We start from the raw sequence: 12,178 nt of genomic DNA on the forward strand, positions 1-12,178 counted from the left end.
CGGATTGGACATCAGGAAAAATTTCTTCACTGAAAAAAGTTCTCAGGCCCTGGCAGAGCTGCCGAGGGAGGTGGTTGTGTCACCGTCCCTGGAGGGGTTTAAAACGTTGGTAGATCATAGAATCATAGAATAGTTTGGGTTGGAAGGGACCTCAAAGCCCATCCAATTCCACCCCATTCCATGGGCAGGGACACCTCCCACTGGCTCAGGGGCTCCAAACCCCATCCAACCTGGCCTGGAACCCCTCCAGGGACGGGGCAGCCACCACTGCTCTGGGCAACCTGGGCCAGGGCCTCCCCACTCTCATAGTGAAGAAATTCTTCCTTATGTCCAGTCTAAATCTGCCCCTCTCCAGTTTATACCCATTGCCCCTCGTCCTATCATTATATGATGAAATGCTCAGGGATGTGGTTTAGTAGTGGACGGGCACAGCTGGACTCTATGATCTCAAAGGTCTTTTCCAACCAAATGATTCTCTGATACTATCCAGCAGACCCTTGGGTGGGGATCAAAGGGGGCCAGGTCTGCACCTCGCTATAGGAGCATGGAATCAGAGTTGTTTGGGTTGGAAAAGATCTTTAAAATCATCAAGTCCAACCATAAGTCTAACTCTGCCAACTCCACCACCAAACTGTGCCTGTAAGCACAACATGTCCATGTTCAAACCCTCCCAGGGATGGTGACTCCACTGCTGCCCTGGGCGGACACTGCCAGTGCTTCACCGCTCTTTTGGTGAAGAAATATTTCTTAATGTCCAGTCTAAACCTCCTCTGGCACAACTTGAGGCCGTTTCCTCTAGTCCTATCACTTGTTACTTGGGAGAAGAGACCAGCACCCATTTGATAGCAGTGCTCAAACTAACGACGCTGAAGCAGTATGAAAAGTGTTGTTTTCAGTGCCTGGAAAAATTCCATTGCGTGTCCTACAGCATCCTTCTGTGTGTAAGAGATTGTGAAGGATAAAATGAAAATTTATGAACTGTAACAAACCACAAGATGGTGCTATCATTATAGACAGTGGAAACATCACTTCTTGGCAATGAATTTATCTGTTTATCGTTAATCGTTACCAGTTTCAGCATCTCAAAGCAACGATGCTCCTGTTAAAAATTGCTCCATAACTTGCACCAGCACCAAAACATCTTTTACACTTAGGGGCATGTGCTCGTTAAGGATGTGAAATTACACACAATTAGAGGCTTGCGGAATCTTTCTTACTCTCACTGCAGTTTGTTTGACATGAAGTTCGCTTGGTTGTTAGAAGAATCATTAGAATGTATGTTTTCTTCCAAAGGAAAATAAATTTAAAGAAGACAATTTTCAGCTCTCCCACAGATTAAAAATAGGTTTTCATTACAACAGAAGAACTTTGGAAACTGAGTTTAGCAAAGCCTTTTAGAATTTATGGCACTTTTATGACTACTTAAGCAGCTTTGGGTTGTACAGATGGTAAAAGCCTTTTGTATTTACAGAGGAATGAGATTGACACGAGGACAATAATTGAGGTGATGGGCTGTACGCTGTTAGAACAGGTACTTATCCAAGCTCCTCTGGTGCTCGTTAGAGCCATTGCTGGCTCCCACAGGTCTGCCCGAGTCCTTCGATAAACCATCTTGGCTTTAATTCTGCTGTAATATCACTCCAGCCAGCCAGCGAATAAAGAAAACAGATAAAGATACCAAAACACCCAACAGCAGTCAGGGATGGGCTCCCAAAATGTATGATTTTTAACAAGAACATGTAATGAAGGAAAGCTACCACTCAATAATGCATATACGGATGCACCCAAAAGGCTACATAAATGGGCAGTTATCACTGGAATTATTAAATAATATTGAACATATGAGGCAGATGAAATAATTGATAATTGCTGTGCCTTCCCTGCAAGGATATCAGCGTGTTCTGCAAACAACAACAGCGATGACTGCAGAGAACAAAGGATTTGAGAGGCAAATAGTGATTATTATCAATTTCTCTGAGGTTTTTTAATCTAGAGAGAAATTGTAGCGAATGAATCAGAGGCAGAATAATTGCAGTTGAAAAGGGACCCTCTTGACCTGGGAATGTATGATTTGAAGGTGGCTCTTGGGTGCTGTGTGCTGAATCACTTCCGAAGGGAGACAGATGTAAAGGATTGGCTAGCACCGAGAGCAGCTTCACAAGCTAGTCTGTAAACAGCAGCGTTGCGAAGCTCCGAGAGCCAGCTGGGAAGGGAAGACACTCCTCGTATTTGAGTGCCTTTGACTGCAGGCAGCTGAGGCCACTGAAACCACGCTCTGCTCCAGTGTTTACTTCCAGCTTTGCAAGGTGTGGGCAAGGACTCCAGCAAGGCAGAGAGTGAAGCAACAGCTGCTGTTCATTGTTTTCCCCACTTCACTTCGTTTGGATGAGAGTTGAGCAGGATTGTTTACCTGAGGACAGGGTGAAGAGTGTGGAATCGTGATTCGAAGTCAAGGAAAAGTGCTTAAGCCTGATATTCTTAGCAATCAGCAGTGCTCAAAGGTGGAGGACGATACTAAGCAGCCCATCAAAGCTAAGGCAGCTACTGTTTGCGACCTCTTGGGATCATAATCCTAGGAAGAACAACAACAAAGTCACAAGTACTGTGGACACAAAGGCAAAATAATAACTGTTGTCAAACTTCCAGCAGCCACATCTACTTTGAAACTGAGGTTGGGACACTGCTGGGAAGCATTTTGAAAGGAAACAACCTGTGCTGGCCCGGTCCTGGAAAACAGGTGTCCAAAAGAGGGCTTTTCCTTCCTTGCTCCATTATGATCTCTGGTTAGACATTCTTGTCTGTGTGTGGAAGAGGCAGGAAAAACCTCTGCAAATTACTTCCCACGTCTGTTGGGAAAAACAAAGAAATAAGATAAGAAAATAATAATAGCGTGGGTTGATTAGCGACCTTCTTGAAGAATGTCTGCCCAGGACACCGAGGACTTTGGAGCAGAAAACCTCTCGGAGAAGTCTCGGATGATTCCTAGCCTCCCACCCTATGATATGGATGACCAGCTCCTTCCCAGGGAGCCACGGAGTGCCTGGTGCTGCTTGGCATGGACCCTGGTGGTGGTCACCACAAACATCTTGGTCTTTCTCATTAATTTGCTCCTGTTGTTTGTTATCTTCACGGTTGTACTGCTTCCTACCATTGTGGTGGTTTACTTTGGCTTCCAGTGCCACTCTCAGGTAAGCAAAGCTCGCTCCGTTTGGTGTCTAGCAGCCACCCCTATGGCCGGACCATCCACAAGGGGTGAGTTTAGCCCAATGTGTGCACAGGCAAGGCCAGACTCCCTGAGCTTTGGCTTTGTTTTCACAAGGGGTGTGTATCAGTACAGATATTTTTCAGGGGGGTATAGGCTGGGCTGACAAGAACAGGTTGGCAGGGGTTCATGCTGCACTGCCAGCTCTTGGCTCTACAAGGGAGCGATCTCTGCTTGGTGACACAGCTTGCAGCAAGGCCGGCATATGCATTCATCTTTGTGGTTTCTGGACTAATTGTCTTCAAGTAGTTGGCTGACACCCGTACGTTGTGTCGGGAGGTTGGACAGAAAGGCTCTCGGGGAGGTGGAACGCAGACAGGAGCTGCCTGTGACTGCCCAGCTCCTCGGGGACTGCATGGGACCCCTCGTCCTGATACCCCGGGCACTGCACTTTTTGTGCCTGTTTGAGTGTAAAGCGATTGGAGAGAAATCTACAGCGTTTTGCAATGAGCTCCCAGGAGGTGCCAGTCTTGCGGGCACGTCTGAATGCTGGCAGGAATGAGCCAGATGCATTTTTACCCCTCCCTTCTTCCAGTATTGTGGGAAATTACAGCTTGATTGGGCAATAAAGTTGTATTCCCATAAAAAGAACAGGCAGGTTGGGGGAATATAGACCCTGGCTTGACAATTGCTGCCTGTATTTTAATGTCACGGTATTTCTCTCTCTGACCTCTTACTGAGAGCTGCCAACCTGACCTCCAGGATTCACCCGAGCCTCATGTTGGCTCTGACAGTGGGTTTCTACTTCCCATTTAAATAAGCCCTCTACAGCGTTTGTCCTAGTTGTTCTGCAGAACAACTAGTAATAGAATGAGGAAACTCTAACAGAATATATAACCCTCTTCTTATCCTAATCCAATCTGACATTCAGATGTGCTCCCAAACATGTTGTACTATTTCTCCCACCCACAAATGAGCCTGCTGGGTCAGTAAGGGCTCTGGCTCTGTGTGTGTCTGTGCCAGTTGGTTGCTGCCCTCTGGATTTCATTACTTATGAATTTCCTATTAGTATATTTCTATAAATATTTTTTTTTTGACTAAGTGTGGATGTGAAAAAGCTATTCTGTTTACCTTGCAGGCAGGAACTCTTGGACCAGCTCAAATGACTTCTCTTAAATTCCAAGAGCTCTTTTACTTCCTACTTTCTGGGCTAAAAAAACCATGTCAGATATTCTTCCCTCACTGAGCAATCCCTCTTTTTCATGGTCTATAGCTGCGCTTATGCTCCTTTCTCTGCTCCTGAGTCAGGTCACTGAGATGGCTGTGGAAACCAATGCTGACCTTTGGGTTTCTGTCCTGCAAGCTGTTAATCTGAAGTAGGTAATGCTGAGGGTTATTAACTCTCCTGTAGGGAGAATTGACTCAAAATATGGATGCTATTGGTCTCCCGGTTCCACAGAATCTGAAATAAAGGGAAGAGGATTTGAATCTTCTCAAAGTGCTGAATTTACCTGGAAAATAATAAAAGAAGAAAGTTTTCTCCGTTCCTTTGAATGAAATTTCTGCATCTTATCTAGTCACCCAAGTCCTCGGGGCCTCTGTCTGGGTGAGCACGGATAGAGGTGTGAAGGTCTCACGCTGTAGTGAAGGAGGAGACCCTCTCTCTGCTTGGTGGAACCGTAAAATCGCGTTTCCCAGATGTGTTGCCTGTTACCCCACTCTGGGCGAGCAGCCTCTTTGGCAGCACTTTTAGTGCTGGTGATGGTTCTCTGAGGAGCTGTGTATGTGTGGTAAAGGTTCTCATTCTGGAGGTGGATTTCAGTCGCTCTCTTGAGTCCTCTAAATCCTGGGACACAGCAGTGTGCTAAGTCTAATGCTTGGCTGCAAGCACTTAGAGCTTTGCCTGGTGGATGTGCTGTAACTTTCCAATAAAGCCCTTGCATTGTGTTACTCGGCTGACATCCCAGCCACACAAGTGCTCACCCCACACCTCCCTGTCTCAAAGCTCCCTGACAAAGGGACTGTGCTATTATTGTTTTCCCAGCCCTGATGTATTCGCTGGGTCTGAGAAGCTTAGCTTTGGTTATTATTGCCCTGAAATTATAGTAACTCATAGCTGCTGTTATTGGAAAGCTTTTCCTGGTCCTGCGAACCAATGAGCGGGGAGACATCTGTCACCAAAATTGCTTTGTACGACAGGGCAGACACGAGCGCTGCTGCCGGTTGAAGTGAAGCATAATTCACGGAGAAATCGTGTACCTCTGGGCCAGACAATTCCCACCATGGCTCTGACACCTTCTGGAAGTGTCTCAATATGGAATGCAAATGTGTGTGATGCCCAACAGGGCAAATTGGAAGGCTCTGGAGGAGCAAAAGTGGCTCTGAGGGCTGCTGAACTACCTGAGTAGTCACGCAACCCTTCATTGTGGGTTGCAATGCTTTCCTTTTACAGTTCACGGCTGTTAGGATTTTCTCAGTCAAAAGGGCAGGTGTATAGAATGGCTTTTCTTTTATTGAAGAGTAAATCTTCACAAGAAATAATTAATTCTCTTTGGGACGAACTGCAGTGTGGGCCATTGTCTTTGTAAAACGGCTGCTCTGTCTCCACAGATGCAGCGTGGGTACAGATTCTGTAAGACACAAGGCTTTTTAGGGTAGGTTTAAGTTGGAACTGGAGGATCTTTTAGGTCCTTCCAACCTAAACCATTCTATGATTCTATGATATCGTCTGTAAAGCCCTTAAATCAATGTTCCCTATGATTTGAAACTGGTAATTGGAAGTCATAAATACAGACTTCAAATGGGACCCAAAGTGGGAAAAAGGCTGAGGATTGCTTCCTGGAATTATTTCACTTGGCTCGACCCTCACCTTCGAAAACCTCAAGTTCTCTTTGTGCACAGAGTGCTCTTCAGTTGAAAACTTCGAGGAGATGCAGAAGTTTTTTTGAGTACAACCAAGTACCTCAGAACTGAAAGCAACCGCGTTGCTGTTAGCTGCAAAGAGTCTTTTAGGACAGACTTTAATAGACCTAGAGAGGCATTGCAGCAGTACGGCTTGACAAGAGCAGTCCTTTGTGTTTGGGCTACAGCTTTTCAATGCCTTCCTAGTGGCCAGAGGCTGGTTTCTGCAGCGCAGATCCGCTAGATGGATCTTTTTTAGCATGATGGGTTGTGTTGCTTGTACTGCTGAGAGCGTGCGGATAAAGGAAAAGAAGCTAAGGGACATGAGGTTTGCCTGTAGCATTAGTTAATGCAGAGCAGCCGAGTGCTTGACTCAAATCTCCTGCTGCCAGGATGAAAGGAGGGCTTTAAACACCACTCAGCAAGAAGCAGCTAGTTGTGCTGGATGCTTTTCACTGTGGGGTGAATGGGCTTTCCAGAGATGCTAGGGGGTAGAAAAGAGTACAGGGAGTACACAGAGGACAGAACATGGAGGGGTCTGTTCTAGGGCAGGAGTCTGGAGAGTCTCCAGCCAGCGGGTAGCCATGGAGTGACCCACCTTTGTGATACGGAGTCTAATATCTTGCTGTATTTTATTTACTTTGTTATATTTTCCAGTGTGTTTTGCCACCCCCATCAATGTAGCAGCAGGAGGCCTTTTTGTTTGGTTTCTGCCTACCAAAAGCTAAGCTGTGCTTTTCTGATGATTTAATAAAGACCGATGCTTCCTGCTTCAGGACTGGAGTGCAGTGCTCTTGTCTCACAGCAGTGCTGGAATAATTGAAAGCCCGATTGAAATGCGTTGTCAGTCACATAGTGTAGCCTGAAGATTGCTGAGCTCAGCTCGGAGAGGGGGAAAAGGTGTGTCGTTCTGTGAAAGCACTAGAAACTCAAGGGTAATTGGTAACTACTTGTGTCCACCACCAGGTTTGTGACAAGGTCTGTCTCACTCTTCCCGCAGGTGCTGCACTCGTCTGCCCGCTACTGCAAAAGCATCTTGGATGACAACAGCTCTTCTGCCCTCATTATCCTTGGCTTCGTCATCATGTCCCCTCTCATTGTGGTGGCCATGGCGACCTACTGCAGCCTGGCGAGGCGTCTCCGGCTCTTCATGTGCTTCCAGCCATATAGCAGGGCTGTGTACAAGGGGGTGAAGTGGCGCTGGTATGAGGAGGGAGGCCTTTGCGGCTGTGCCAAGGGGTGGAACACTCAAGTCAAGGCTTGGGTGTGAGTTGGCAGCACCAGGGGCCCTGCCCTAGGCAGCACCCTCTTCTCCTGGCCATTCCTTACCCACCATCACCTCCCAGAATCATCATCTTGAGGCCTCTGCAGATGAAGGCTGTGTGGTACCTGGATGTGAGAAGAAGGGAAAGCCGTTAATGAGCCATCTCCTACACCTTTGTCTGTAAGTGGGTAGGATTCTGCCCACCATTAGGGAAATACAGAAGACACAAGTCCTTGATGGTAAAGACAATATTCAGCCCTGAGAAGAACAGGGACTCCTCCCACTCAGAGCACAGCACTGTCTCCAGTCTTGACAGCATGCTCTGCCTCACCTGGGATGTAGAGGACTTTGTATAGGATAAAACAGTGGTGGGAGTGGCCGCTGACTTTGCTCTATGCCTCTGAGACCTCTTTGGAAAAGGCAGCCTTTGGTGAAGCGTCCAGCCAAGAGGAAGCAGCTGTGACTTTCCGAACTGTGGGACTGCCGATGTTTCTAATCTCTTGCAAAGGCGTCTGTAGGTCGCTGCCTCTGTGATGTTCGGGATCTACCACTTTCCTACACATCAGATATTCTTCCCTCGCTGAGCAATCCCTCTTTTTTGTGGTCTGTAGCTGTGCTTATGTTCTTTTCTCTGTTCCTGAGTCAGGTCACTGGGATGGCTGTGGAAACCAATGCTGACCTTTGGGTTTCTGCCCTGCAAGCTGTTAGTCTGAAATAGGTAATGCTGAGGGTTACTAGCCAGCAAACAGCTCCTTGTCCTTCCTGCTGTGGTTAGGTGGCTTTGTCTGGGGCTACAGGTTGGATTTAGGATTCCTGGAAGGAGCAGCTGAAGACTCATGGTGGCTACTGAGCACTACAAGTTCTCCCAGGTCTGGGCTAAGAACTTATGCCTGCAAAGGGCAGCGTATAATGCTTTATTTTCTGAGGGTCACGAATATTGAGATTTAGGGTTAGTGCTGCAGTTTAAGAGAGGAGAACTAGAAAGGATCAAACTGACTGCTGGATGCTGTGGATCTTTCTGTGCTCCAATAAGGCTGGATGTCTGGAGGACCTCGGAGCCATTTCAGCACTGGCACTGTGTTGTATTCTTGGTGTGAAAGCAGGACTGAATGGGCCACAGTGGCTGAAAATACAAATACCGCAGCAAAACAGTGTGCGGGGAGTTTGCTGTGCTAAATGTGGTCTGTAATGTCCAGGGTGACGTGTGAGGCAACTGCTCCCTGGAGAGGGGCTGCGTGTCTGGAACCTGTTGAGGGGGAACCCCGCCTGAATTCCCTCCCGTGCTTCTGCAGAGCTCCCCCAGGGCCTGAACTGGTGCTTAGCCAGGTCAGCCGGATCCCCCTCTTGATTTCAGTGATCTCTGAAGCGATACCGCGGATTCCTCTGTCATATGGCATGCCATTAATTACAGCTGAGTGAAAAGTACAGTGTATGTGAGAAGGGTTGGACTCGATCTTAAAGGTCTTTTCCAACCTGAACAATCCTGTGATTCTGTACGGCAGGTAGGGAAAAGCTTGATGCATAATTCTCTCCTTTCGATTCACTGTGGGTGTCTGTAGTATTCAGTTAGTGGGGTCTGTGTGCTGCTGATCACTGTGAGCTCTGTGTTCCCGCTGGCTCTTGCTCCCCTGTCCCTCAAATATAACCATTTCAAGTGTTATGTATAAATAAAGATCATGCCGTAGCTCCACCGAGGGAGTTTCTGTTCTGTCTGGAAGCACTGGCTGCATCAGAAACAGCTGTGTGGTGCCCATTGTACCACAGTACGTGTCACTGTCGGTTAAAATGTAATTTCTGCTTGCTTTGATGATTGATTTTTCCAGTCTACATAGCCCTGAGAGCCGTGGTCCCTCTCAGAGAAACAACCAGTGGTGGCCATGGGTGAAAAAGAATGGAATTGCCAGAAAACACCTCATTTGCGTACAGTGGGACACCGAGTCCTGCCACCAAACCAGACAAGAACAGCACAGGGGCAGCTGGAGGTAAGCATGGCGCTGTTGCTAGACCCTTGTTTTGAGACACTAGAGCTGTTGGCTCAATGTCTTGCTGGCTTCCCTGTGTCCTGCAACTCACCTGCCAGCTGTACCCCCATCTGCCAGGGACCCCCTTCTGCTGTCACCGCCTGCCCCGGGGAGACAGGAGTGGGTTTGTTCCAAGTGATGCTTTTCCAGCCAGCGGCTTGTAGTGCATTTGCATCTGTACAGTGACAAAATCTTGGGGGAGAGCTGTATTCTCCCTTTGTTGTGCTTGCAGATGTGCTTGGAATGTAATGGGAAAGACACACACAGGAGAGAAAAATTTGGAGAAGGCATAAGCAAGCTGTTCCGGATCCCCAGGGCTCAGAAAGCAGCCTGCCTTCAACTCGTTCCTTTATCAGAGAGCCAACTTAGAGTCAGGAGCAGATGATCATCCCGTGTTGTGCCTCAGAAGCGAAATATCCATTTAAAAAATAAAAAGGGAATTGCAGTTGCTCACACTGCTGATGTGTTTGTTGCCATTCTTCCCTTTCAGTGTGGCCTGTTTCCTCCTCACACCTCTGCTGTCAGTCTCTGTCTCATTTTGAAGAGTTAAAAGGAGAGAAATAATCTGACAGGACCGAGGGGAGAAACAGCAGAAAGTTCCGTTTCATGAAAGGGAGATGTCGTGCTACAGGATAAAAACCAGGTTTGCCTGAAGGTAATATTTGCTGAGGGAGCACAGATGGTTGATAGGAGCTGTTGTTCCTGTTGCTCACCTGTCAGTGAATCCAACTGCTTTTACAAGGAAAGGATTCCTAAAGCTGCCTGGGGGGCAAGTATCGCAGTCAGCCTCTGCAGAAGAAATTGGGAGTTATCAGGAAGGCCATTGCCCATAAAACTTGGTATTTCGCTTCACAGAGAGTTTTAATAAACAAAGAGGAAATGAATCTACCTGAAAGCATGCCGAACAGACCTCGTGTCGGAGAGTTCAGGCTGTACCTCAAGGGTGTCCTGGTCTGGCAGAGAGCACAGCGATGCATCGCAAGCACTGCTGGAGCTCTGATGTGAAACGAGTTTGATCCTAAATTTCCTGTAGAGAGTACAGAGCCATCCTTAATATCCTTAGCCTTGGATCAAAGCCTGAGGGCAGCTGTGCCAGCCTCCTTCCGCAGGGCTCATGTGCCAGGCAGGGACTGCGCCCGCAGATGTTGGGGGGAAGCGATGCCTCCCTCTTCTACATCTCAGACAGAGCTTTGTTCTGTGAGCTCCCAGCCCGGGGCAGAGTTCAGAGCACAGCTCTGCTTGGCAAGGTGCTGGAGCAGGACAGAAAGACGTGGGTCTCGGCATCACTGTGGAGAAATGTTTATGGAAACGTTCTATACAGAGATTACATATGGATTTAATATGACAGACGTGAACACTAACAGGTTTCAACAAGGGCAAGAGGAGGAGCTGCTCTCACCACACAGGCTCACCAAGGGATGTCTCTGGTCTCTGCTGTGTGTAAGAGGCAGGGATGAATAAGCCCAGGCACTTCTGAAATAAAAGAACAAGCTCTTCTCTCTCACAAGCAGGGATCTGCCCTGGCATTACTGAAATCAGTGGAGACGCTCCAAGTTCACAGTGGGTAAATGAGAGTGTGCCTCAGCCCAAGGGAATGCAGAACCTGTACAAAAGACAGGGAAATTCTAGGCCAGTGGAAACCAGGAGCTGAATAACCAGTTCCCTGCCTCCCTGCTTTTGCCAGCTGAAGCCTCTGAGTCCAGCAAGAATTCTAGCTGAAATATTTGAGCTGTTTCCCGGTGCTCTCAGCTGGATATTGGTGCTCTGATGCCTTCGGTTATTGGAGCCCTCAGCTGGGGGCAGTGCAAATAACAACCATCTGTCAATCTGAACTGAAATCAGGGTCTTCTTTCAGAGCCAAGGACAGCGTAGCCTTTATTGGAAGGATGCTAAATTCCTCCTTTGAGGGAGGCTGGAGGAAAGGAAGCTGGGACCTGCCGTACGTACCATGAGATGAAGTTGCATGCAGGCTGTCAGGTCCAAGGGCAAGACTCCGGCTGCTGAACTGTGCCCCTCCTGTGTTATCAACTGCGTCGGACTGAGCATCCTGCCTGCTCCCGAGGGGGTCAGTCAGCACTGGGAGGGGTGCAGGCAGCGAGCCTGGGTGTGAGGGTGATCCCAGAAACAGCCGAGAAGAGAAGAGAAGAGAAGAGAAGAGAAGAGAAGAGAAGAGAAGAGAAGAGAAGAGAAGAGAAGAGAAGAGAAGAGAAAAGGGACTGGGGCTCTTCTTGGGGTAGTTATCCACCACCCAGGCACAGCAAGGTGGATTAAAAGGAATGGAATAATATGTGAAGGGCAAGTGCTCTCTCCAGGAGTGGTTCTGGTTCTTCCTGAGAGTAGGAATTAATAAATGTTTTGCTGTGCGGGTGGGGAGGCCCTGGCCCAGGCTGCCCAGAGCAGTGGTGGCTGCCCCATCCCTGGAGGGGTTCCAGGCCAGGTTGGATGGGGCTTGGAGCCCCTGAGCCAGTGGGAGGTGTCCCTGCCCGTGGAATGGGGTGGAATTGGATGGGCTTTGAGGTCCCTTCCAACCCAGACCATTCTGTGAGTCTATGGACATGCTCGTAGGAGACTGGCTACGGCTCTTTGTCTACCACAGGCAGCTGAATAGTCTGTGTTTCCTGTGAATAACTCTCTAGGCTGATTTGGCCGGGATCTGCATGGTAATACAATTCCAATGACATATATGCTGGACAATTTCTTTTGCTCTCTCTATTTGTGTTGCTAACTGCTTAATTATAACTTGAATGTCTTTGGGGAAATTTCCATTGTCCTCCTTCACCTCCCCTCCCT

The 12,178-nt window shown here is 48.1% G+C and overlaps 1 protein-coding gene across 1 annotated transcript; it reads left to right on the forward strand.

Moving 5' to 3' along the window:
* The first annotated feature begins 961 nt into the window (after window positions 1-961).
* TMEM88B (transmembrane protein 88B) lies at window positions 962-11,445 on the forward strand. The gene is made up of 2 exons (XM_009556738.2): window positions 962-3,188; window positions 7,104-11,445. Exons 1-2 carry the CDS (start codon window positions 2,919-2,921, stop codon window positions 7,371-7,373), a joined length of 540 nt encoding a protein of 179 aa, XP_009555033.1. The 5' UTR covers window positions 962-2,918; the 3' UTR covers window positions 7,374-11,445.
* The last annotated feature ends 733 nt before the right edge of the window (window positions 11,446-12,178 follow it).

The sequence above is a fragment of the Cuculus canorus genome, chromosome 21, assembly GCF_017976375.1.
Source record: "Cuculus canorus isolate bCucCan1 chromosome 21, bCucCan1.pri, whole genome shotgun sequence".
Taxonomy (NCBI): domain Eukaryota; kingdom Metazoa; phylum Chordata; class Aves; order Cuculiformes; family Cuculidae; genus Cuculus; species Cuculus canorus.

What these genes read in the sequence shown, in the direction of transcription:
- TMEM88B (XM_009556738.2), top strand. Translation starts at nt 2,919, where the DNA reads ATGTCTGCCCAGGACACCGAGGACTTTGGAGCAGAAAACCTCTCGGAG. An exon ending in GCTTCCAGTGCCACTCTCAG is followed by an intron (nt 3,189 to 7,103) that starts GTAAGCAAAGCT and finishes CTCTTCCCGCAG; the next exon opens with GTGCTGCACTCGTCTGCCCG.